The sequence below is a fragment of the Protomyctophum parallelum genome, assembly GCF_964188405.1.
Source record: "Protomyctophum parallelum genome assembly, chromosome: 1".
Classification (NCBI taxonomy): Eukaryota; Metazoa; Chordata; class Actinopteri; order Myctophiformes; family Myctophidae; genus Protomyctophum; species Protomyctophum parallelum.
This window is the reverse complement of record NC_139697.1, coordinates 30,555,877-30,579,164: the sequence shown is the minus strand read 5'-3', so window position 1 is coordinate 30,579,164 and position 23,288 is coordinate 30,555,877. Positions and strand designations below refer to the sequence as shown.

At 42.3% G+C, this 23,288-nt stretch overlaps 1 protein-coding gene across 2 annotated transcripts; it reads left to right on the top strand.

The window, feature by feature from the left end:
- The first annotated feature begins 1,847 nt into the window (after positions 1-1,847).
- clk2a (CDC-like kinase 2a) lies at positions 1,848-22,067 on the top strand. Of its 2 annotated transcripts, XM_083781131.1 has the most exons (13): positions 1,848-1,992; positions 3,563-3,768; positions 4,338-4,629; positions 6,331-6,424; positions 7,166-7,232; positions 7,953-8,069; positions 9,976-10,142; positions 11,620-11,714; positions 13,395-13,524; positions 17,506-17,588; positions 19,258-19,337; positions 19,472-19,562; positions 20,396-22,067. In XM_083781131.1, the coding sequence occupies exons 2-13, from the start codon at positions 3,563-3,565 to the stop codon at positions 20,582-20,584; spliced, it is 1,611 nt and encodes a 536-aa protein (XP_083637257.1). In that variant the 5' UTR covers positions 1,848-1,992; the 3' UTR covers positions 20,585-22,067. The 2 variants fall into 2 exon arrangements, with proteins under 2 accessions (XP_083637257.1, XP_083637258.1); XM_083781132.1 differs by lacking the exons at positions 1,848-1,992; positions 3,563-3,768; positions 6,331-6,424 and having other exon boundaries at positions 4,490-4,629.
- The last annotated feature ends 1,221 nt before the right edge of the window (positions 22,068-23,288 follow it).

The window sequence follows — 23,288 nt, the reverse complement described above, 5'->3', positions numbered from 1 at the left end:
AGTATCACAGCTATAGTGTCAACCAGTGTGCCTGGTACTGCAATAACACAATAACAACTTGTCAATTGGGCTTTTGGGATTTTGTAAACCTGTCAGCCATCTTCACAAATTGAGGGATTCTGCATGGCACGAGGTTGATTACCAATTAGTGTGGTATAAAGCCATATTGGCAAACATGCCACCATATTGGAACCTAATGTTATTTCTGATCGTACTTCATAGAAATACCTCCAGAACATATTCTCTTATATCAAAATGAGGGGGAAATAATAGAAAATTACAGTCTCAGCAAAAGGATATAGTCCAAAACGTAGGCCCAGTTGAAGCCATTTCAACTGGTGAAACCTGGCGGCCATCTTGAAAAAATGAGGAATTATGCATGCATCGAGGTTGATTACTACTTAGGGTGGTATAAAGGTGATCTGTGCCAAATGTCATGCTTGTATCACCAACTGTGGATTAACCATGAGCCGAACCATGAGTAGTACAGTTATGCAATTTATCGGCAGCCATATTGGAAAACATGCCACCATATTGGAACTTAATGTTATTTTTGTATCTTACCTGGTACAAATACCTCCAGAAAATATTATCTTATATCAAAATTAGGGGGAAATCAAAGATTCATCCCCAGCAAAGTGATATTGTCCAAAACGTAGGTCCAGTTGCAGCGATTTTGAAAACTGGCGGCCATCTTGAAAATGTAGGCATTCTGCGTGGCCCAAGGTTGATAATGAATTAGGGTGTCATAAAGGTGATCTGTGCCAAATGTCATGTTTGCATCACCAACTGTGCATTAACCATGAGCAATGTACACTTATACAGTTTATTGGCAGCCATATTGGAAAACATGCCGCCATATTGGAACCTAATTTTACTTTTTATATCGTACTTGGTAGAAATACATCCAGAACATATTCTCTTACATCAAAATGAGTGGAAATAAAAATATTTACAGCCCCAGCGAAGTGATATAGTCCAAAACGTATTTACAGTTGCAGCCATTTTTAAAACTGGCGGGCCACCTTGAAAAAATTGGAATTCTGCGTGGCCCGAGGTTGATTGTCGATTAGGGACATATTAAGGACATCTGTGCCAAATTTCATGCTTCTATCACCAACTGAACGATATCATGCATTGAAAACAGCTACTGTATTTCCCGCCTAGCTAAAAAGAAACATATACATAAGTCTTGCTTATTGCAAGGACTTAAATATAAAGCGTAGATCGTCAATCTGTCAGAGTCACTCAGACGGACCAACCTTATAGATGAATAGCGTTTTGTATAGCCTACCTAGAGAAAGACTGATAGTTTTCAAATAACTACATACCGGTATGCTAAATCTGATACAATCATATGTTAAAATCATGTTATTCACAACGTGTCACGAACATCCAGCTGCAGGCAACAGAGCAATGTTATGCCACCATGCAGGTTTGATGGGTTGATGCTTGTTTACGTTCTGGAGTACAGCACTGCACGTTCTCCGCTGGAAGGGGGGCGGGGGCGGTGCAGGTACACCATGTATGAGGCAGAGCCTTATTAGGTACCCATCATGTTACACCGACATTGGTGCCATAAAGAATCATGCAAGCATCTCACGCCAGAGATCGCGTAGTGCAAGTTGTCTAGGCACTGTCCAACTGTATGATAGCAGTACCGGTATTTCAAATTAACTACTTTTATATAGATGTATTATATATTTATATATATTATTCCAAAGGCAAGTTGGCGAAGTACAAATTCCATCCTTAAACAATATTTGTTTTCCAACAGCGACCTCTGGGGTCACTGAATTAGATGTGTCACCAATTTTGGTGTAGCGTTGCTACTCGCTCAGATCCAGAAGAACTAGCTGTACCAGCAGACTAACAAGCTAGCCGTTTGCTAGCATCAACAACAAGCTAAAACTAGAAGAACCGGAGAAACTGGGCAGAAACGCAGCCACGGATTTCTTTTGGGACAAACATACAGGCCTCGCGGCTAAAACGGTAAATGTGACGTTAATTCGTACTCGGATGATCAAAAGCAGAGAAGCTAAATCGTTAGCCTTTTCGCTAACGTTAGCTGGTAAACTAAGATGGCGGTCAAATCAGCTACGTTAGCTAATCGAGCTATCCTAGCTATGAGCACTGCAGTAAAGACATCCCTCTGCTGTTTTACTAACAGTACAACTTATTACTGTTACTTGTACTTGGCTGTGGCATCTTTAGGCTAAGGTTGGTGGCGATACACTGATGTTAAAAACGGTATCCGACGTTAGCATTAGCATGCAGCTCTGGCTTGATAACACAGAGATATGAAAAATAATCATGTATCGTTATTTATTATATCAGGACGTGTAAATGTAACGAAGTGGTTCACCCACCAGTCACACAGTTATTTTGTAAGCCAACAATATTAACAAAAACAAACATCAGGGCGTTTGCACGAAGCGCCTTCAGTCAGTCCTTAAATAGACTCAGGTTTCATTAGATTTAAGTACTGTATGTATTCATTAGATTCAAAGCCATTTTCACTTGAAATCTACTTTAAAACTGACCAGCTCAACAAGATCTACCCTCCCCAAAAAATAATTATCCCATTGCTAAAAATGTACCTGAATTGGCTTTGGAATAGCGGCGCTGGCGTTACATAAGACACAAACACTCGGAATGGGAAATAGAGAGGGGTAAAATGGAATTGGTTTTTGTTTTGTATAACTTTGAAATGCTACTGACGTTTGTGAAAATCCACAATTTCATTGTGGGTTCGAGCTGACTGTCCCTATATGATATCAATCAATTATGAAGTCACATTCAAGTGGCCTTTTTTCCTTTAAAAAATATTAGGGCTATGTCATGTGATCTACCTGAACAGCCTTCGTGATCTGATCTACCTTTTGAGAACCCCTGGAAGTATAACCCTTTAAAGTTATAGAACCTTCTTAAGCAGAAGAACTATGCATTTTGTGCAGTCGGCAGCGATGGCCACAAGCTCATGAATGATGTTGCTGCTTACCCTTTTTTGTTTTAGCCACAAAGTTTCATTTTACATGAATTAGGTTTTTTTTCTCAGCCCCTGTTCTACCCTTTTTACTTTGTTGTGCATTTATATGGTGTAGTGCAGAGCCATCTAATAGAAGAATTGTGATATAGGGGGCAGAAAACAGCACGGTTACGTGGTTCATGTACTCCGCGAGCCCATAGACTCCAATGCGTTCCGTACACTTCCGGTTGTCCCCATTCAATACTTCCGGTTGTCCCCATTCAATAGAAGTCTATGTAGAAGAGCCGCCATTGGACTGGCCCCATGAAGTGAACGGAGTTTGCGTAACTCTGTCTTACTCTATGGCTCTGGTGTAGTGTAAATAGAGGGCACATGGGCCCTCTATTTACACCATAGAAATGCGTTTTCATCGCTCTACCCGTGTCTTTTAACCAAACCATATGCGTGTCTATCCAGCAACCGATGCTCAATGTTACACTCTACCAATGACACACGCACACACACACCATCTAAAGCCATGACCTGTAAGAGTAAGGATTTGTCTCTGTCTCACCTTTTTTTAAACCTTCCCAGATGCCTCACACAAGACGCTACTCGTCCTCGGAAAGAGACAGCCGGAGCAGCTACCAGGACCGCTACAGGGACAGAGGACGGAGGCGGCGGAGGTCACCTTCCGTCTCCTCGAGCAGCGACAGAGAAAGGGAGAGGGACAGAGACCGAGAGAGAGACAGAAGGGGTCGTGGACAAAGACAGGAAGGAAGCTATGCACGCACAAGGAGGTAGACTATGTCTTTACTGTGCTTTTCAAGATGCATTTACTTGCATCTGAAGGTCCTAGTTAATGTTATACAAAATGTACATGTATAAAATCTGCAGACCCTTGTTTTGGAACTGTTGTGTGTGGCCTGAGGTCAGGTTTTAAACTCATTTAGACCTGACGATTCTAAAAAACAAGTTTTCTGAAAAATCTGTCGGTCGTTCTCAAACATTTTCATGTCAAGAACCCCCAAAAATATATTTGGCCGCCGACCCCTATCTGAAAATATGATCTTCCAGGGACCCCCCCAGAAGCAAAGATTTGAGTTAAAAACGTCCACTCTGAAATAATATAATATAAATAATATAATATATTTAAAGATTTACACCACATTTTCACGATTTTTCAAAAATAGCAGATCTACAAGCTCATAGCGCGGCAGCAGTGCTATGAGCTTGTAGATCTGCTATTTTTCAACCGCTAAAGTATAACATAATGCTTAAAAGACCAAAAGGGGTTCCCACCCAGTATGGGTTAAACCCCAGGCATCCATTTTGTTCTCCTGTAACAAAGCTTCTCTCTCCACCGCAGCCGCAGCTACGACAATCGGTCAGTAGAGCGCCGGCTGTACGACAGGAGATGCTGCGAGGGATACCGGCGACTGGAGCACAGCAGGGAGCGGGACAGGGAACGGCAGCCTCAAGGCGCAGGCGGCGAGAACTACTACCCAGCACGCGACTTCTCGCCCACCATGTACGACTACCGCCGTGGCGCCCCCGGCGGCCGGGAGAGGGAGCGCGAGGAGTCGTACCGACGGAAAGGCAGCAGGCGTAAGCACAAACGAAGGCGTCGTAGATCCAGGTCCTATAGCGCATCATCCTCGGTGAGTAGAACCCAACCCAAGCTGTTGTTTTAACCCCCCCTTTTACTCCTACTGTCTGCTTCCATCTCCCTCTCCTTCTCTCTGTTGTTCAGGTCTTTCTGTCTCTCCCTCTCTTTAACCCTTTCTTGTTCACAGCTCCTGGACTTGGTAAGTAGCACAATCTTTTTGTTTTGTTTTGTTTGTTTGTTTTTTGCTCTGTCAGCAGGTAAAAAAAAGAAAAAAAGAAATACCAAGTGTTATTTCAGTTTGGGTTGAACGTTGTTATTGTTTTAGAAGTGCGCATAATGCCTCCAATGCTCCATATTAGCATTTCATGAATCATCAACCCACATTTGCTTGCTGACATACATGTTAGAAACTGTGGCTGACCGGTGGGTCAACAAATTGTATTGGCGTTACCGCTTTGTTTCTGTCTGGAGACGTGGTGTAATGTCCTAGATCCTACTCTTTCTTCGTTCATCTGTTATACATCCATTTAACAGGGAAAAGTAGAACTAGATGATAGTTTATTTCCTTTCTGCTGGTTTTCACTTGTAAATATTGGGAACAGTTAAAACATATGAAGGGTAATCATAAGGCAAGAATTGGAATGGTATTTATGAGATTGCCTCGCCTCTACTCGGTTTCCTTTGGCTCCGCCCTCCCGCAGGTGACAGGCTGCTGTCCGGTGCTAAAGCTAATGATGTCTGTGTCTGGACACACAATCTCTATTTTTGTCTCCCAACAAAAACTGGTTTCATTTGGGATGTCATTTTCTGGTTTCATTCTGGTTACATTAAGGGGAGAACTCTGATCCCTAAACTAAATAATAGTAGTCTACAACAAAACTGACAATTTACCCGAACTTTCTCCATGCTATAAGTGCAATATTAATAACCTATACAGAAAGCAAGAGGGTAGCAGGCGGCTTCATTTGGTTTCTCTCAGAGCTCATCTTCCTGCAAAGGACAAACTCGATGCAGTCTTATCCGAATGATTACCTGGTGCCAGGTTCTAATGAAAAGGAAAAATAAGTAACTGGGCTGTGCAATGAAATAGGGAAAAAATGACAACGTTCTACCAAAGTGAAATATTGCTTTACATTTTCTTATACATTTTGTTTTCATATTTAGTCAATAGCTTGCTTTATTTTATGTGCGTGGGGTTGGTAATGTCCACACTGGTGTATTTAGTATAACTTAGATATAAGCAATGGGTGGAATATCATGGTTTAGGTTTTAGTATTTCCTGCTTGACTGCCAATGATCGTCAGAATCTGTTTGCCATCTTGGATAGCAGTTTTGATTAATCTGAGCAGGCAGTCTGATAAGTTCCTTAATTAGCTGTGCCATTCATTGTTTGTTTTTGGTTTCTGCGTTGATGAATGGATGTGCCGGTTGCTTCCTTGTCTGTAAACAGCTGTGGTTGAAAAGGTAGAGGGGGAGAGGAGCACAGGAAGAGAAATGTGATCTTTGACTTGTGTCCCTTGCACTATATTCCTATCGTTATATATTTCCTTCACGTGGTGTCACGCGTGAATCGCCCCATGGCCACCATACAACCACTACATCAACTACAACCTACACCACCCTCCTCCTCCCTCCTCCTCTACCTGTGTCGCCTGACGCCGTGGCTACGGCTGGCCCCTCGAAAACACGCCCTCGCCTCGACCCCCTCGGTCGTGTCGTGACCTGCTGATGGCGTTTGGGGGTCTGAACACAGCGGAGCGACAGCCGGACGCGGGCTCCGAGTGCTGTGAGGGACGACGAGGAAGGGCACCTGATCTGTCGGACGGGGGACGTCCTGCAAGAGAGATGTACTCACTGCCACTACTCTATCGTAACCCTTCTCCATATGAGTATAAAAAGCATAGAGCATTTTAACATGACAGGGGAGTGCCTGATGATGATGATGATGCCTTGCTAGAATGCTGTTCGCCCTGGCTGAAAAAGCAAGGGTGGATTGCAAGAATTTTGGAAGAGAATTATAGATATCCTGATTTTATTTGTTTTACTTTGTTTTTAGGATTTCTTAGCTGTGGAACGTTTTTCTTTTTAAAATTACGTTGCAGGACGTATGACAGTCAAGGATAATAATGCACACCATTTAGACACTATCTACATGTACACTTTTCATCATCATGAGACTTTTAGGTTTACATCCAATGCAAGTCATGTTAGATTTCTGTCGACTTAATACACTTTACCCCCCCACCCCCGCCATGTCCCTTTGGGCAAAAACTGCATCTCAATAAAAGTGCTCTAAATTTCATAGTCTCTAATTGGTCACCATGAAGGGAGCACTGTTAACTGCACCTCTTCACATCATTTATCGTTAGTGCTTTGAAAGGTTATTACGCTAGAGTGCCTCACAGCGCTTCAAACCTGCCGATATGAATAGGCAGCGGATTGGGGAGGGGATGGGCGCTAGCATTGATACGCCTGTCTTCACTTTGAATTTTTTGTGACACTGTTTATTTTGGTCCAGCATCTCTAATTCTTCTGTTACTCTACTCCCCCTCTCTTTCTCTCCCTTCTTTGTCTGTCGTGTCTTGCAGACGAGATCGTCAGTACTCTGGGGGAAGGCACCTTCGGGAGGGTGATGCAGTGCGTTGACCATCGCAGGTGTGTACCCATAGAATAACGGCAGTTGTTCACTTCTCCCTCAGTCTCTCCAGGGGTTCTGCTTCTTACAGGATCTCTCTGATATGGCTATTTAAGACTACCGGTAGTCACATGCTGTATAATACTTGTGCTTTAGTCTGTTTTACTTCTGACATTAGTACATGTTCAGAATCAAAAGAACTCTGACAATGGTATCAATAATTATATAATGCAGGCAAATATGCCTGATATAATTACTGTAAGCAAGGTGTTGCAAACCTCTGCAAACTGGCTCTGTCTTTTTGCTGACAAACCAGCTATTTTAAGCTATTTTATTGAAATGGTCAAGGCCTTTTCGTAATCCCCTAATGCCAATTCTGCCTGTCTCGGCGTTGAAACTGGAGAAACCCCTTCTCTTTTCTGTTCTACAAAGTAATCTGCTTAGCATAATGAAATAATTTGACTACTGATGTGTGTCTCAGGTCAGCGTTCTGGATTTGTTTCCATTTACTGTGTTGTGGGTGGGAAGTCAAGTGACATCAAAATGTAACATGGAACATTTTAGAAATGATCTGTCCCACTCTTCGGGGCCTGTGATGAATCCCTTGTGAGTGTGAGTGTGTGTGTGTGTGTGTGTGTGTGCGTGCAGGGTGTGGTGAAAGAGGTCATATGAGTATAATCCACGTGAGGTGTACCGTTGCATGCATCTATTTTGGTCCACACTGATGATGTGCTCCACAGGGGTGGAAGCCATGTCGCCCTGAAGATCATTAAGAATGTGGAGAAGTACAAGGAGGCAGCTCGACTGGAGATCAACGTCCTGGAGAGAATCAACGAGAAAGACCCGGAAAATAAACAGTGAGAACAGACATCAGTACTGGTTGTTGCACTGTTTCCATTACAGTCTCATTCTTTTCAGTATACCCAACAAGCTTTATTCTAAAATATGTCAGACACAACTGCTTTCCTTTAACCACATTAACCCTGGCATCCCTACTTTGGGCATGTAAAAACAAACAAATGTAACACATTTGTAACTTCCATATCTTCCAAAATGGTGAAAATGGCACATCTACAAGCTCAACAATTTCCATCACGACCTGTCACGCAAAAACATCATGCAATTTCAACCAATATTATGACGCCATTGCACTCTTTCTCTACGCCTCTCTTCACAGAGTTCTCTGTCGCTCACTTCCTCAGTATGGCACTATTTGTAACATGTTGCGATCGTAGAAATCTCCCCAATGACAAGTTGACAACACAATTATGTTGACAATTCAGTGTTGGACAGTGTTTTTATTGTGCTTCCCATGACTTTGGTGCATACTATTCCAAAAGGATGCATTAAACTCATCCATGCGACCAGGAATGCACAACATACTACACCAAAACAAACCTTGACTATTTTGTTATTCAGTCTCTGCATCTGAATATGAACTGATTAGCACGTAATTCGCTGTGCGTGCGCATTACAACCACTTCAAAAGGATGTGCAACAGACGTTGACTGAGAAAGTGGAGTTGTTTTGCCATTGTAATGACAGTATAAATGAAGCATCAATATTGCATTCATTGAAAGAACGGGACATCATCATTATTCAGGCTTACACTGTGGCAGAAACTTGGACAACGTAATCTGTGCAGTCTGCAGTAAACACAAATAACTGAGAAGGCACTTTTCATTGGGAGGAGGCGGAGCGTTAACGTTACAGTGAGAGAGGCTGCTGTGTTTAAAACATTTTGGATAGCATAGGTCCAAAACGTTTTAATTACGCAAGGGATAATTTATGACGTGGCGGTACTATAGCTGTTGACACGGTTACTTTATTATTACACTATTTTACTGTTTATTTCATTGGCCCGTTTGACTGTCAAGGGTTCAGCCTCCAGGAAGAAACCCTAATACACCATTGCACATAAAACGACTCCAGGGTGTCTAATGAAGTACTGTCACCTCATAGACGCATGAAAAATAAAAAAAATGTGGCAGTCCATCTTTAAGTGGCGTGCTGGCCGCCTTGGAAAACAGGGAAGTGAGTTGATCAAATAGATTTCTCGCTTCAAATGTTTTCAACGACATGCTTGAGAGCAATGTTTAGTTGTAAATTAAATGTGTTTGTTTACATGGATGTGATGTTGGCTACAGCATCAAATCCAAGCAGCGCAGCAGGTGCTCTGAGACTTTGATTAGACAGCGGTCTGTTATAGAGCAGAACGGACATTATCAAGAAATAACGCACAGCTGAATTCAGCGATTGACCAATCAGAATCAAGCATTCAATCAAGCCATGTAATAAGTAGTGTTAATGAGCAGGTGAGAAGATGGGCAAACATTTATTGTTGTGATCAACATAATGTTATTGATAAATGTGTCATTCTGACTCACAATATTTCTAGTACTAGAATAAAAGCGGATTTTTCATTTAGTAGCTTGATGTTATGGAGGCTAGTGGGAAATTAACCTTTTCACAAGGTTGGCATGTCTGCTGGACGGTGGCACGGTTGCACTGCTCCATGAGCTCTAGCCGCACCCTCCATCGCCGAGACTTGCATAACTCCTGTTTCACTAGGAAATGACATCATGACATGGAAATTAAATACCGGTACTCGCAAATTAGAATTTCATGTCTTTCAGTAAGTTATGTGCATGTAGTAAGTTAATTGATTCATGATGGGGCATCACATGCCACATCATGGTTATTATTGGTCTTATGATGCAGATCTTATGCAATTTGTCATAGTCGAACCTCTGTTCTCCACAGCCTTTGTGTTCAGATGTATGACTGGTTCGACTACCACGGACACATGTGCCTCTCCTTTGAGCTGCTGGCTCTGAGCACCTTTGACTTCCTGAAGGAGAACAACTATCTCCCCTACTCCATCAGCCAGGTCCGACACATGGCCTATCAACTCTGCCTGGCCGTTAAATGTAAGTCCTCGCTTTTCAACCTATCAACCCATTTAAACCTGACGACGATTCTACAAATGCCTTCTAAATCCTGACAGTTTTCTGGAAATCCCATGTTTCTATATTAGTGGTTTCTCAAATTATTTAATGTCAAGGACCCCAGAAATGTTATGGAATTTGCTGGCGACCCCCATCTGAAAATATGTTGTTCCAGGTACCCCCCAGAAGCAAGGTTTTGAGTTAAAAACTCAAAAGAATATATATTCAAAGATTTGCACCACATTTTCAGGATAAAAAATAGCAGAACTACAAGCTTGTAGCGTGGCACTCTGTGCCGTGCTATGAGCAATTGTAGTGCAATTCATCAACCGTATCAAATATCCCCAGTTTGTGCCACTGAACATTACATGGGTCAAAGGCCAGGTAAATGCACAGCGTGTGTTTTCAAGGGAATTTATCTTTTGAGCCAATAATTTGTGAATAGAGGAAAGGTGCTGAACTTTTATACAAACCACAACAGTTTCTGAATCCAATTGAACCCTCTTAATTCTGAAGATGAGTACACCCGGAAATTATATGATCTAAAACAATCCCAGCCTGTTTTTGGTGAAAACAAGCTGTATTCAACTGCCAAAACACTTTTTCCCTGATGAGAGAGAAAGGAAGAAAGGGAGAGACTAGTATTTATTTTGAGATACTTGGTGTTTACATCGTCGTAGAACAAATTAAATGTTCTGTGGGTCTTGCAAGATTAGTAAAAACGACATGTTGGTTAGAAATGACTGCCAAACTTGCACATTGTCAGTGAAGTATTGCTGACACACCCACTTCAGGAATGCCATAATACCCGGGAAACTACTGGTGGGAAATTCTATAAGTTCCTCTGTGGAACTCTGTATACGGGGGCCACAACGGCTTGATACCACCACCTCATGCTGCTCACCAACCTAGCCACATTTTCCTGTGGGATGGCATCTCATTCCTCAACCAGGATTTGTCAGCCAATGTGGTTTTTGGTGGGGTTTTTTGACAAATGTGTTGGCGGCACTACCCACACATTTAGCTGTTACAAGCTGTACCTCTTTGTAAAGGTGACTAATCAACAATAACAACGATATGAAATACAATACCAATTGGTATTATTAAGGGGGAGAAACAATCAACCAAAGTTAAGTTTCCAAACTTTTTATGAGGAGTTTATATAGGTATTAGACCATGAAGGTGGTAACTGTAAACCTTAAACTATTCTAAGATTAACTGCTGGCAAGCTAAAACTAGTGACGTGCTTGTATCACCTTGAACCAGTTAAAAGCCTTGCAGCTGCACCAGCTGCAACTGACGTAGAAAGCTTTGGCTGAGGCAGGAGTATAGCGAGTTGCTGTAAACGAATTGATGAGGGCATCAACGACTCGCATCGTGTTCACTGGACAAAAAGGAACTTCATTTGTTTTTCAGTTAATATTTACACAGAGTTTAATTTCTCCTCTCCCATCCGTAGTTCTCCATGACAACAAGCTGACGCACACGGACCTGAAGCCAGAGAACATCCTGTTTGTCAACTCAGACTTCACAATGACCTATAATGTAGAGAAGGTGAGGAAGTAGGACACATGGAGTAACGGGAGAGTAACTATTTCACTCTTAACACGTTGTTAGGCGACCTAACCCTGACTGGAAATGATCTCCGTCCGCCTCAATGTATACATATTTTACAAAAATGCGTTTATCTCTTGATTCTTTTCCCAGGTTAAGTTTTTCGACGGAACAAGGTTTATTCAACGGTCCATAACTAAAGAACCAATGATCATGGTTGCAAAATGTATTTTCTGGGTGACAGAAAAAAAGACAGACACTTTACTCTACCTGTCAAAGTGCCTGTAGAGTAGGACGGGCTTGCCAGCCTTCACCAGGTTTTCATAGTGCTTTCCCTTACTGCTAAATAAAAAACACACCTGTGTGAACCGAGTGGTGCAACTCCCCTCTCTCCCCCCTTCTCTCTCTCGCTCGCTCTCTCTCACTCTCTCTCTCTCTCTCTCTCTCTCTCTCTCTCTGTCTCTCTGTGCTCCGTCAGATTAGCTTTATTATGGATATCAATCCGCGTCGCTGAGAACTATTTTTTCATTATTATTTTGGCTCGGCCTTTCCTTCTTTAGCGAACCTAGACCGGGTTGCACAACAGCGGTCCCGTACACCTCCCATTATACAGGCAAACTAAAAGCTGAATAACTCCTAATCTACGGAGCTCTCCGTGGTTTGGTCAATTAGCGTGATGTTCGGAGGTCTTTGCTGATTATCCGGTGGTCTAGATGGAAACATTGGTGCTTTCTAGAGCAAGGATGGCTATATTTTAGCTCGCTAGCATTGACGCTATTTATTTAGCACAAGATGTGATCTGTTTCTGTGCTGCGTGCGCAGCCTCTCCAATTTCACGCATGTGCACACCACTCATGCTCACACAGGTACACAGGTACACGGTCATTGCTGGATGTAGGAGTGGTTGCACCACTCAAAAATGCAGGATCAGAGTCACTGGGGGACTACAGTTTTTGCAGTGCCCGTTTTTAATATTCAGGTTTGTCCTGAATGGAAATTTTTGCTGCCTTGGAGAAATCATGAATAAACATTATTTGCTTGCAGGCATAGTTTGGAATGTCTATCAAAAGGACTGCAATGAGAAGCATGAGTTCAAGTCTGTTGCTCTCCCCTTGTCCCCCAGGGGACTAGGTTGGTGGAGGGTGTGTAGAGCCCAGGATCACATTAGACGATTGACACAGGGGTGAAAAATGGGTTACAAAATCGTGGGATAAAAAAAAAATATATATATATATTTAAAAAAAGGACTGCAATGAAGTTAAATACAAGTTATATAAGTTGTCCAGAACCGGCACAAAAGCTCCTGCACGGGCTCTGGACCTGATCACCCCTATATCTCCATATATGGAGCTGTCCTGTTCTGACATCACAACACTTCATATTTGGGCATGCCTGACACAGAACTCCATACAGTATATAGGAATAAAAAGACACAGATACAGAAATCTCAATATATGGGCATAAAAGGGACACAGACAGATGGGTTCAACGGGTATTGCATAGACGGGTGGGGCATGGATCTCCAACTTCCATCGTTACCGACTCTGCTCTACAGCCGGTCACCGGTTTAGTTCATTTAATTTAACCATTTAATTTTAAGTGGTCATGGTTTTACATACTTTATGGAGAGACTGGTATATTGTATCTACGGTCTAACTTCCAAGTGTTCCTCTTCACCAGAAGCGAGACGAGAGGACTGTGAAGAGCACAGACGTGAGGGTGGTGGACTTTGGCAGTGCCACCTTCGACCACGAGCACCACAGCACCATCGTTTCCACGCGGCACTACCGTGCCCCCGAAGTCATACTTGGTGAGTGCACTTTGAAATACGGATGCTGCCATCTAGACTTTTCATTCCGATCTGATATGGAACCATCAACACCGATCCGATACTGTTATCGATCCGATACAGAACGCATTATTGTGCTGCATGATTGTTATATAGGCCTGGAAATTGGTTTAAATATTCTGGAAAGGTTTGGGATATGTTTGGGAAATTCATTTGTAAAAATGTGTGAGAAGTGGGAACCCTGTTGCATGTGCATACTGCATAGCCTACTGCAGGCCTTGTTGACTAGATTTAGAATGACATTTTGAAGCTTTTGTTAATGAAATGAGGATTATTTTTAATAAAGAGAAATCCCGTCATTTAACATGCAAATGGATGAGAAGCACAGGCTGGTGGAGTGGGTGGATCTTAGCAAAGGGTCCAGATTACAGGAAAAAAACAATTAACATGTCCTGTCAAAGTATCATCAAGCACACTGAATGTGCTCAGTCATTATAACCCTGTTATCACAATCATCATCACTCTGAAAGTGAGTCACCCAAATGATCAATCTGTGAATCTGGTTTGGTGTCTTTGACATGCTGTTCCAGCACTAATCTGTCACATTAGTTTGGATGTACAGACTCGCGTGTGTGTCCGTCCCCCCCCCCCCCCCCCCCCCCACCAGGCAGGGTAGACACATGATTAGCTCTGATCAGCTTTGGAGGCACTCGGTGCAACATGTGATGGGAGTTTAGAACGGTTGGAGTCTTTGGACCCTTTTGATCTTTCTAAAAGATTACTAATGCAATAAGCTACGAGAGGTCTCAGGTTACCGGGTATTTTACAATGGCTGGGGGCGTAGGTAGTCTTCTACCCTCCCAGCCATAATAAAATACCCAGTAAGCTGGGGCCTCGTGTGACTTATTTCTTTTCTAAAACGGTTACAAACGTATAGCAATATTAACCTAATAAAACTATGAAATTCACAAAAGTACCTACGCACCACCAGAGCAAGCCACATCACTTCCTTGTTTTGCTCAAGGAAGCTCTTAGAAGGAAGTGAAGTGGTCACGTGACTGGGCTGCGCCATGACACTTTCACGGGAGCCAAACTACACCCGGAAGTTCGGCAGAATGCACTGGAGCCAATGAGAGCTCAGTGACCAGCTCATGAACAAACATTATTTATGAATGACTGAGACCTTTTGTAAAGTGATCGCTTCTGGAAAATAAAATAATATATATAACACGTTATTTTAGGCTGTCTTATTTTTTTATGTGCATAGTTGCATACTACTTAATGTGATTTATTTTTTCAAAGAGCAGAGAGCAGCCCAGGCAGAAAACTTACTATGTGCTCTTCTATAAATACCTCAATAAAAATAAATAGTTATTAAGTCGAAAAACAACCACTCGGAAAAAACGTGTGATATCACTTATGTCTTTCATATTCCTGAACCAATTATATGACAAAGCTCGCAATCGTTCATGTATAATGTTTGTTATGAGCTGGCCCAGCCGGCTCCATTCACTGCCATGTATTCATTGCACTACCGGTGTGAGTTTGGCTCCCATGAAAGTGTCCATGAAAGTGTCATGGCGCAGCCCAGTCACGTGACCACTTCACTTCCTTCTAAGAGCTTCCTTGGTTTTGCTGCAAGTAGGCTACAGTATGTGACGGGAGAATAGCGCTTGATGTCTTTACGGGGCCGCCTGGAGCCACACATTCACAGTCATATGAGCTGCATATGAGACGCCTGCACGGCATGGGTTTGCATGGCAATCAAGCGCTCCCCTTGCCCAGTACAGATGCGGAATCAGCTGCGAATGATATAAAGTGATTGAAGTTGTGGGTTATCGGTGAAATTTACACCGGTCACGTGACGGTAACCAGCCAATCAGAATCAAGTATTGGGACTACCCGTTTTAGAATGTGACTTTTGCCCTGTTATGTCATTGTGTAGGGTCTTGATCTACTCTTAGCTTTAGGGATGCTGTTTCAGCTTCAAACTCTACATTCTTCAGTGTACAAATATTGTGTTTCTATTCATACTATAGAGAGGCAGAGTGACCCGGTTTCCTTTCAATGACTGGCTCACTGTTCAATAGCCTGTATAGAGCGTCGCAGTCCCGCCCCCTCGAGAGACCCGGAAAAGAAATCGCCGTTCATTTTCCTCATAGACCTTTCAGAAAGTTTTTATTTAAAGATGTTTACGCCGCGGACAAAGCCAACTCGGATTGTGACAAATCATGACAATAAACACAATGTTTTGGGCCAAACAAATCATTAGAAAGTAGGAAAAAAAACGGCAGGTTACAACACTTTTTTTGTTGTTTTTCTTCTTATAAATTATTTGATCGGCCCAAAACATTGTGTTCATTGTCATGATTTGTCACGATCCTAGTTGGCTTTGTCCGCGGCGTAACCGTCTTTGAATAAATACTTTAGGAAAAGCCTATGGAGAAAATGAATGGAAAATAATTTCCTGGGCCACTCGTTGTTCTGAAAGGGGGAGGGACTGCGACGCTCTATTACATGGCTACTTAACCCATTCAGGATCCGCCCCGCCTATCAAAAATTTGATCTGTTACCCGCCTCGTGGGTAGTCGTTAAGCAGCTCAACCCCTGAAACCAAAACAAACGTCCAACATAGAGTTTGAGTGTCGTAGTAGCTTGTTTACAACTGAAACAGACTTCCTGTGCACTAACTTCCTCTTAAAAATAAGAGCCACATGTAATGATTAGTCAACACTAGTTTTATTTCTAAGTCTACTTAAAGTACGTTAACATCTCATTTGAACGGAAGACATGTAGTTGACTGAGGCTACTGCTGCTTATTATCACAACATAAAGTTATATCATGATTTCGACCTAAATGGCATATTGGCATAATATATCAACAAGGAGAGGATGATAAAAAAAAAGATTAGCCTGATGAGTCGACCGTCTTGATCCAAGGCTGTTTCAAACACGGTCATCACTCATCAGGCTAATCTTAGCTTAACTTTATTTACACTTAGAGTGACGCATTAGGCCAACATTATCTGGGTTAGCTTTACATCTTGTATTGAATGTTGGCATTATAATCCCTTGGTGTTTCATCAGCGCGAGTGAATGAAAATATAGGCTACAGTACAGGCATGTGACTGATTTAACTTGTCTCCGCTCTTGAGAAAAACCCCAGCTCAGCTGCTCTTTATAACATTGTGCAGTGCAGGTCCGCTGATTAAAAAAGGTCACCCACCCGTGTTTCATTGCGTCCCGCGGCCCGCACCCGTTAATTTATAAAGGTATATTGTCCCACCCGTCAAACTCGGGTATCCGCGGGTATCCGACCCGTTGCAGGACTCTGACGGAGATTAGACACAGCAACGGACCGACATGCGGTCGCACATGTGGTCGGACATGCGCTGCTCCCGTGCTTGCGGTTAGGTTTCTGGTTTAAGGACTAAACTAATTGGTGGGTAAACTATTGGTCCGACTGTCTAATGACAGTCGGACCAATTGTATTAGTGTCTACACTAAAGCCTGTACCTGAATGTTGCTATATACTGTAGATGGCAACAAGAACCCCAAAACGGGTTCCTGTCCTGAATGGGTATAATAAGAAATAAATATATTGACACAAAATATAACAATTGTTTAATTTATATATTTTTTTAATTGCTTACAGAAAAGAAAATAGTCAATTAGACTATTCAATTAAACATCTAACGGTACGTTTTAACAGCGGGCCAAACTAATTTGCCGGAAGTGCATTATTTGTCTATGGGACCCGGTAACTACCGGCGATAGCAGGCGAATGGGTGATGGTCGAAAATATAGAAAAAAATAATCTTTTTGGGCGATGACGGCGATTGGGTCGGCCGATGCTCGCCCGCTGTTAAAACGTACTGTAAGACCTCTAACCTTTTTAAATGAATGTTTCTCATTATGAATAAAGATTGTAAGAAATGTACTAAATATGTGTGACACATTGATGCAGTGTGTTGACTGACTCACTGCGTCTTTGTCCTTCAGAGCTCGGTTGGAGCCAGCCCTGTGACGTGTGGAGTATTGGCTGTATCCTGTTTGAGTACTATCTGGGATTCACCCTGTTCCAGGTAGAACACCACCTCACTGCCTCCAGCTGCTTGCCTTGCCTATTAGGTGGAGGAGAGGAGTTGTTGGATAATTAGTTGGTCAGTTGCTTAGCCCATTTAGACCTGAGACCAGATTCTACAAAATGTCTTCTAAATCATGACAGTTTTATGAAAAACCCTATGTTTCTATGTCTGTGGCGCTCAAACAATTTCATGTCAAGAACCCATAAAATTATATGTATTTGGCCACCAACCCCCATCTGAAATTATGTTGTTCCAGGGACACCCCAGACGTAAAGATACGAGTTGAAAATGTTCTCTGTGAAAGAATATATATAATCAAAGCTTTGCACCACATTTTCACGATTTGCTATGAGCTTTTAGATCTGCTATTTTTCAATAGCTAAAGTGTAACATAATGCTTAAAACGAACCCCGTCCAGAATGGGTTAAAACTCAACCTGATTCTGAACCTTTTAAATTTCAAGGCCCCCCCAGTTTACAGTAATATGCATTAAGCCTCGGCTCACATTTTTTACTCTGGAAAAATCCTCAGTGGTAATTTAACTCGGGTGAGAGTGTACAAATGGATAGGGGTCCATTTGGTTCCATTTGTATACGATCGGGAGCTACAGACCCATAAAGGTCTGTTTGGTTCTTAAGTATCAATAATTTATCTGGGAACCCTGTCGAGGACCTGGTAGTCCCTGGACCCCACATTGAGAATCACTGGGTTACTTAATAGATCCAAATATTAGCCGTATTCATTAGGGCTTAAAGCCTACTAGTAAATCCACTAGTTGACCTTGTTGGTACTGGTTGACTAGAAAAAGTTTATAAGAAAGGCCTTGTAGGCCTCAAGATCAGCTAGAATGCTAGATTATAGTCCTATTAGTCACCAATGTACACCGTTTTTAAATGTACAAATAGAATTAATTAAAAAATTAATGTGTGTGTATATATATATATATATATATATATATATATATATTATTATTTTAATTTACATAATGGGTAGTTAAACAACTAGTAAACAGTCAACTAGTAAAAATCACTAGAAGTGAAAGCCCTAGTATACATATATGGACAGGTTAGTTTGATACTTAAAATGTTTTTTATTGATATTGAATTCGGCCAACCCAACTGTCAGTGCCAGGGGCAGAGCTAGGATTTGACTAGATCCGGGGCTTAGACCAAAGAACTGCATGATTCCCTTCAGTAATTGTGTTCAGTAATGCTTGCTATGTTGCCTAATCTTCTTAAAACAACATTTGTGAAGTAAAACATGTTTTTGTATAGCTATCGCAGAGGCAAAGTCACAAGGCGGAGAACAGAAAAGGCCCTGGCACGAAACCTTTTCAGATGGTGATGTCCAAGACCAAATATCATTTTGGGGGTCCTTGGCACCAAAGGTTTTAGTACTACTGATTTAGGCCTTAATGGATGGAAAAAAAGAAAAGTAGCCCTGTGGGCTACTTTCCAGGGTTTTCCATTTCCCAGACTGGTCCTCGCATAGATAGAAGTTAAAGAGTCGCATGGAAACCCATTTTATAATCTCACTAGGATTAACACTTTTTGTTGAGGTTCAAACACTTCAAACACTTTAAACACTTTATGCAGACACTGAATCAGCTCATTGACTGTTATTACGGAGATTTTGAGCCAAGTCGTGTGTCATTTGTTTTTCTCAGACCCATGACAACAGAGAGCATTTGGCCATGATGGAGAGAATACTAGGACCAGTTCCCTCCAGGATGATACGCAAAACACGGTCAGATTTCAGCATACACACACTTAACGCTATGCCTTTTGAGTTCCTCAGACTCAATATTTATGAATGCAGTAACGTATTTACACATTTACAGACACTCTGCTCACATGCATACATATGTCTGTCCCCTGCAGGAAGCAGAAGTATTTCTACCGTGGCCGTCTGGATTGGGATGAGAGCTCGTCAGCTGGAAAATACGTCAGAGAGAACTGTAAACCTCTAAGGGTGAGAAAACGGCAGTCTTGTTTTAATGCTGCTACTAGCATGCCTCTTTCTTGTTAACACCCTGAGCGTCAAGGACGGAGTTCTCCGTTCAATCAATTCGTAACGCCCAGCGCTCAGGACAGAGATCATTGATCAAAAGGACGGAGATTATCGATATCAAAACCGATCGCATTGCTCCACAGGCTGGGAGCGTCTGTTGTGCAATAGATGTTATTTTACGGTAGGACGTCAACAAAAATGTCATCTCTCTCCCCCCCCCCCCTATTTTAGCCGACGAGATCGAAAATCTTAAAACGTGAATAACTCTTGATCTAAATCATTCCGTCCAATTCTAAGAAAAGATTGTGTTAGACGGATATGGATGGATATGGTGGATTTTAAAGGCGTTGTTGCGGTCAACAGAAAATGTCGACTCCCAGCTCACCCCCTCTCCATCCAAGTTCCTCAACTCTAGTGCCAGGTAAACGCTGTGTAGTTATTGGCGTGGCAGCGTCCAGCCCCAGTGATCACGCCCACCACCACTACCAGTGCAGTGCCCAATCTGTCCATTAAAATTACATACTATAGAACACATTATGGCTCCTACAATAAAGCTAATGCAAGCAGTGTTGATTTCGTCGACGGAAACTACATTAATGATATTTAGTCGACTAAAACTAGACTGACACTAAAACATTCCAGGTGACTAAAATATGACTAAAACTAAACTAAGTTTAATTCCAAAGACTATGACTAGATTTGCTGCCAAAAACAACACTGAATGCAAGGTTCTATGCAACATGGTAATAGTGATTCCTCTCTCTCTTCGTGTCCTTGGTTTCCTGGTCTTCCAGCGGTACCTGCTGTCTGAGGCGGAGGATCACCACCAGCTGTTTGACCTGATCGAGAGCATGTTGGAGTATGAGCCGTCGAAACGCCTGTCCCTGTCCGACTCCCTCAAACACCCGTTCTTTGAAGGTGGGGTGGCGAGCGATTCGGGGGCCGGGAAAAGCTGGGAGGCGAACCGGGACATCAGCCGGTGACCCGCAGTGATGCAACCATAGACTCTGTACCGCTGAGGGAGAACGAGTTTTGTTTTCTGTTTTTATAAATGTGGAGCAGAAGATAAGAGGGGAAACTGTTGAACTGGTGTATTGATTGGGGCTCCTCTGTCTGAAGGTGCTAGATGTGGGTTTTTTTTTTGGTCATTCAAGCATGGACATCTTTCTTTTCACCTGTCACCCCCCTAACTGCACCCCAATGCTTACACACACACACACACACTTAACTTCCACCTCTGCAGCAAGAGAGGCTTTGTTGAGGTTTTGTTGTAGGAATGGGTAACACAAAGACTTCCAATGCCATCGGAGGACAGATTCTCAAGATATTTTTTCTGCCAGCTAAATCGTAGCCCCGTAGAAACTCCAGTCTTCCCTCTTGACTTACTAATGCTAATTTTTTTACTTTCTGTGGTTCCCACCCCTTTCCCCCCCATTCTCAACTTCCACTGCTGTTACCGGTTTTCCCTCCTTTTTCTCCCAGCCTCTTCTTAACTTCCGGAACGTTCCTCCTATCAGTATGTTAAGACCCTGAACATTCAGACCCAGCAATCACTACTTAATCACTGTCTTCTGAACTCTGTTTTTAAACCTGAAAACTGTCCTCTGATTCTACTAGTGTAACTAGTCGATGAAAGACCTAGAAACATTTTAGACCGTATATGCAACGAAAGTCACTGACGTCTGCAGACCCCCCCCCCCCCCCCCCCCAGTTGAGCCCTATGCTTACCGTCCACATTCATCTAAGGATCATACTTCAAACTTCTAACTTTTTGCTATCATCGCATCAAGGAGCAAGCAAACCAAATATTTTTCCACAAATGATATTTGAGGATTTGCCACAAAAACACTGATGGGCATCCCTGGCAATGGTGTGCATTTCCAGTTTTGGGTTGGCATGCACTTAAGTTGTGTATTTATATATAACTGTTCTGAATCTTTTACGTCAAAGGAGCCATACCGACTGTTCTTGGCCAATGTATTGATAACGATGGTGGACAGTGGACACTCCACACCTATAGGCCTCTATAGCCTGACTTATCGATAGATATACCTTATTTCTGTTACGTTATGCAAAAATGTGGGTGTGTGGGGGGGTGTTGAATTGATGGTTTCACAATGTATTTATCCGTGACCCGTTTCGCTCCGTAGCTTTTACTCAATGTCTGTTTTTGGGAACCGTTTCAAACGTGTGCATCCAAACATAAACTGCCTTGTTTTATTCCATTATGTGACATGATGACCAGACTTGTCTGGTCTCTCTGGTGAGATTAAGCACACGTACAGTTCTGGCTGGTAACCAATAGACGGCTCACGGATGCTGTTTACAGTATTTATTATTATTATTACTCAGTCACAATCCCACCCCTCCCCGACCGTACACCTCTTCATTTTTTGTATGAGATGAAACCTTATAAAACTGTATATATGTATGATTGTGTAGAATTAAATTTATGTCCTTCTCACTTACTACTTGCTGTAGGTGTCCATTTTGGGGGGGAAATGTTGGAGTGACAACAAAATATAATCTAAAAAGAAACATCTCCCAACACCTGACAACAAAGCAGTCACGCTTTAAAGGCAGGGCTTGGAAGTTGTGTTTGCACAGCTAATCCTGACCCACCCCCCGACTTTTCCCATACTCAAGGCTGTGAAGTCATTACTGGAAGTAGTATTGCCTTGCTGCTGCCTGACTGCAAGTCTTTTATTATTAATATACAATAATTATATATTTAACATTAGAATTGCAAGACTTGCAATTTGCATTTTAAGGCAAATATTGTACCAAGTACAGTCAATACAGTAGGTACAACAAGCAACGTCCTCCACTTTTATTTAACTTTTAATTTAAGTAATTTTTATGAGTTAGGGTTCATAAAGAATATAATTACCGGTGTATATAAAAAATATATTTATAAATAGACCCTTATCTGTTGCCCTACCTTTTAAGGCAGTGGCATATTATGCCATAACACAGGAATTACTGTAGATGTTTTAGGCTTAATATTTTTGGCACATGCTTTTCTTATTTGTAGCTTCATATTATGAATGTACCCCCTATAGCTGCGAAACCTCATCTTTCAGAAATGGCAAAAATAACAGATCTACAAGTATCTGCTATTTGTTTTTGAAAATGTTTGCCTAGAATGTCCAAAATGGGTACGCCAGGTTCAACATGTTTAACCCATTCTGAACGGGCACCCATTTTGGTGTCAGCATCATGTTATGCTTTAGCTATTTAAAAATAGCAGATCTACAAGCTCATATCGCGCCACCGAGTGGCGCGATACGAGCTTGTAGGTCTGCTATTTTTGAAAAATCTAAGAGCGACTGACATTTCTAGAATCTGATCTCAGGTCAGAATGGGTTAATCAGACCAGTGTGTGTCCGGCGGAAACCTCGTATGAATCTGATCTCAGGTCAGAGTGGGTTAAAACAGAAAGAATGTTACGAGTCCTTGTTTCGCTGTCGTTCCTCCAATGTAGTGACGTGTGCTGTCCCTGGTAACGACTTTCCAAACTCCTTGTAACAGGCCTATTGAACTCGCCCGTTCCATTCTGATGGTGAGTCCTCCCTTCCTGAATGAGTCCTCCAGCCCCGCCAAACCAGGTCAAGGTTGCAAGCTCATCTTCAACAGGTGTGTCCACACATTACAAACGGCCCTCCATCTGTCTGTAATTCCTCCCCA

Bases quoted from the DNA above. Each gene is read 5' to 3' on its own strand.
- clk2a (XM_083781131.1), top strand. From the start codon at position 3,563: ATGCCTCACACAAGACGCTACTCGTCCTCGGAAAGAGACAGCCGGAGC. The intron at 6,425-7,165 runs GTACTCACTGCC...CGTGTCTTGCAG, and splicing joins GGACGTCCTGCAAGAGAGAT to ACGAGATCGTCAGTACTCTG. The intron at 7,233-7,952 runs GTGTGTACCCAT...TGTGCTCCACAG, and splicing joins CAGTGCGTTGACCATCGCAG to GGGTGGAAGCCATGTCGCCC.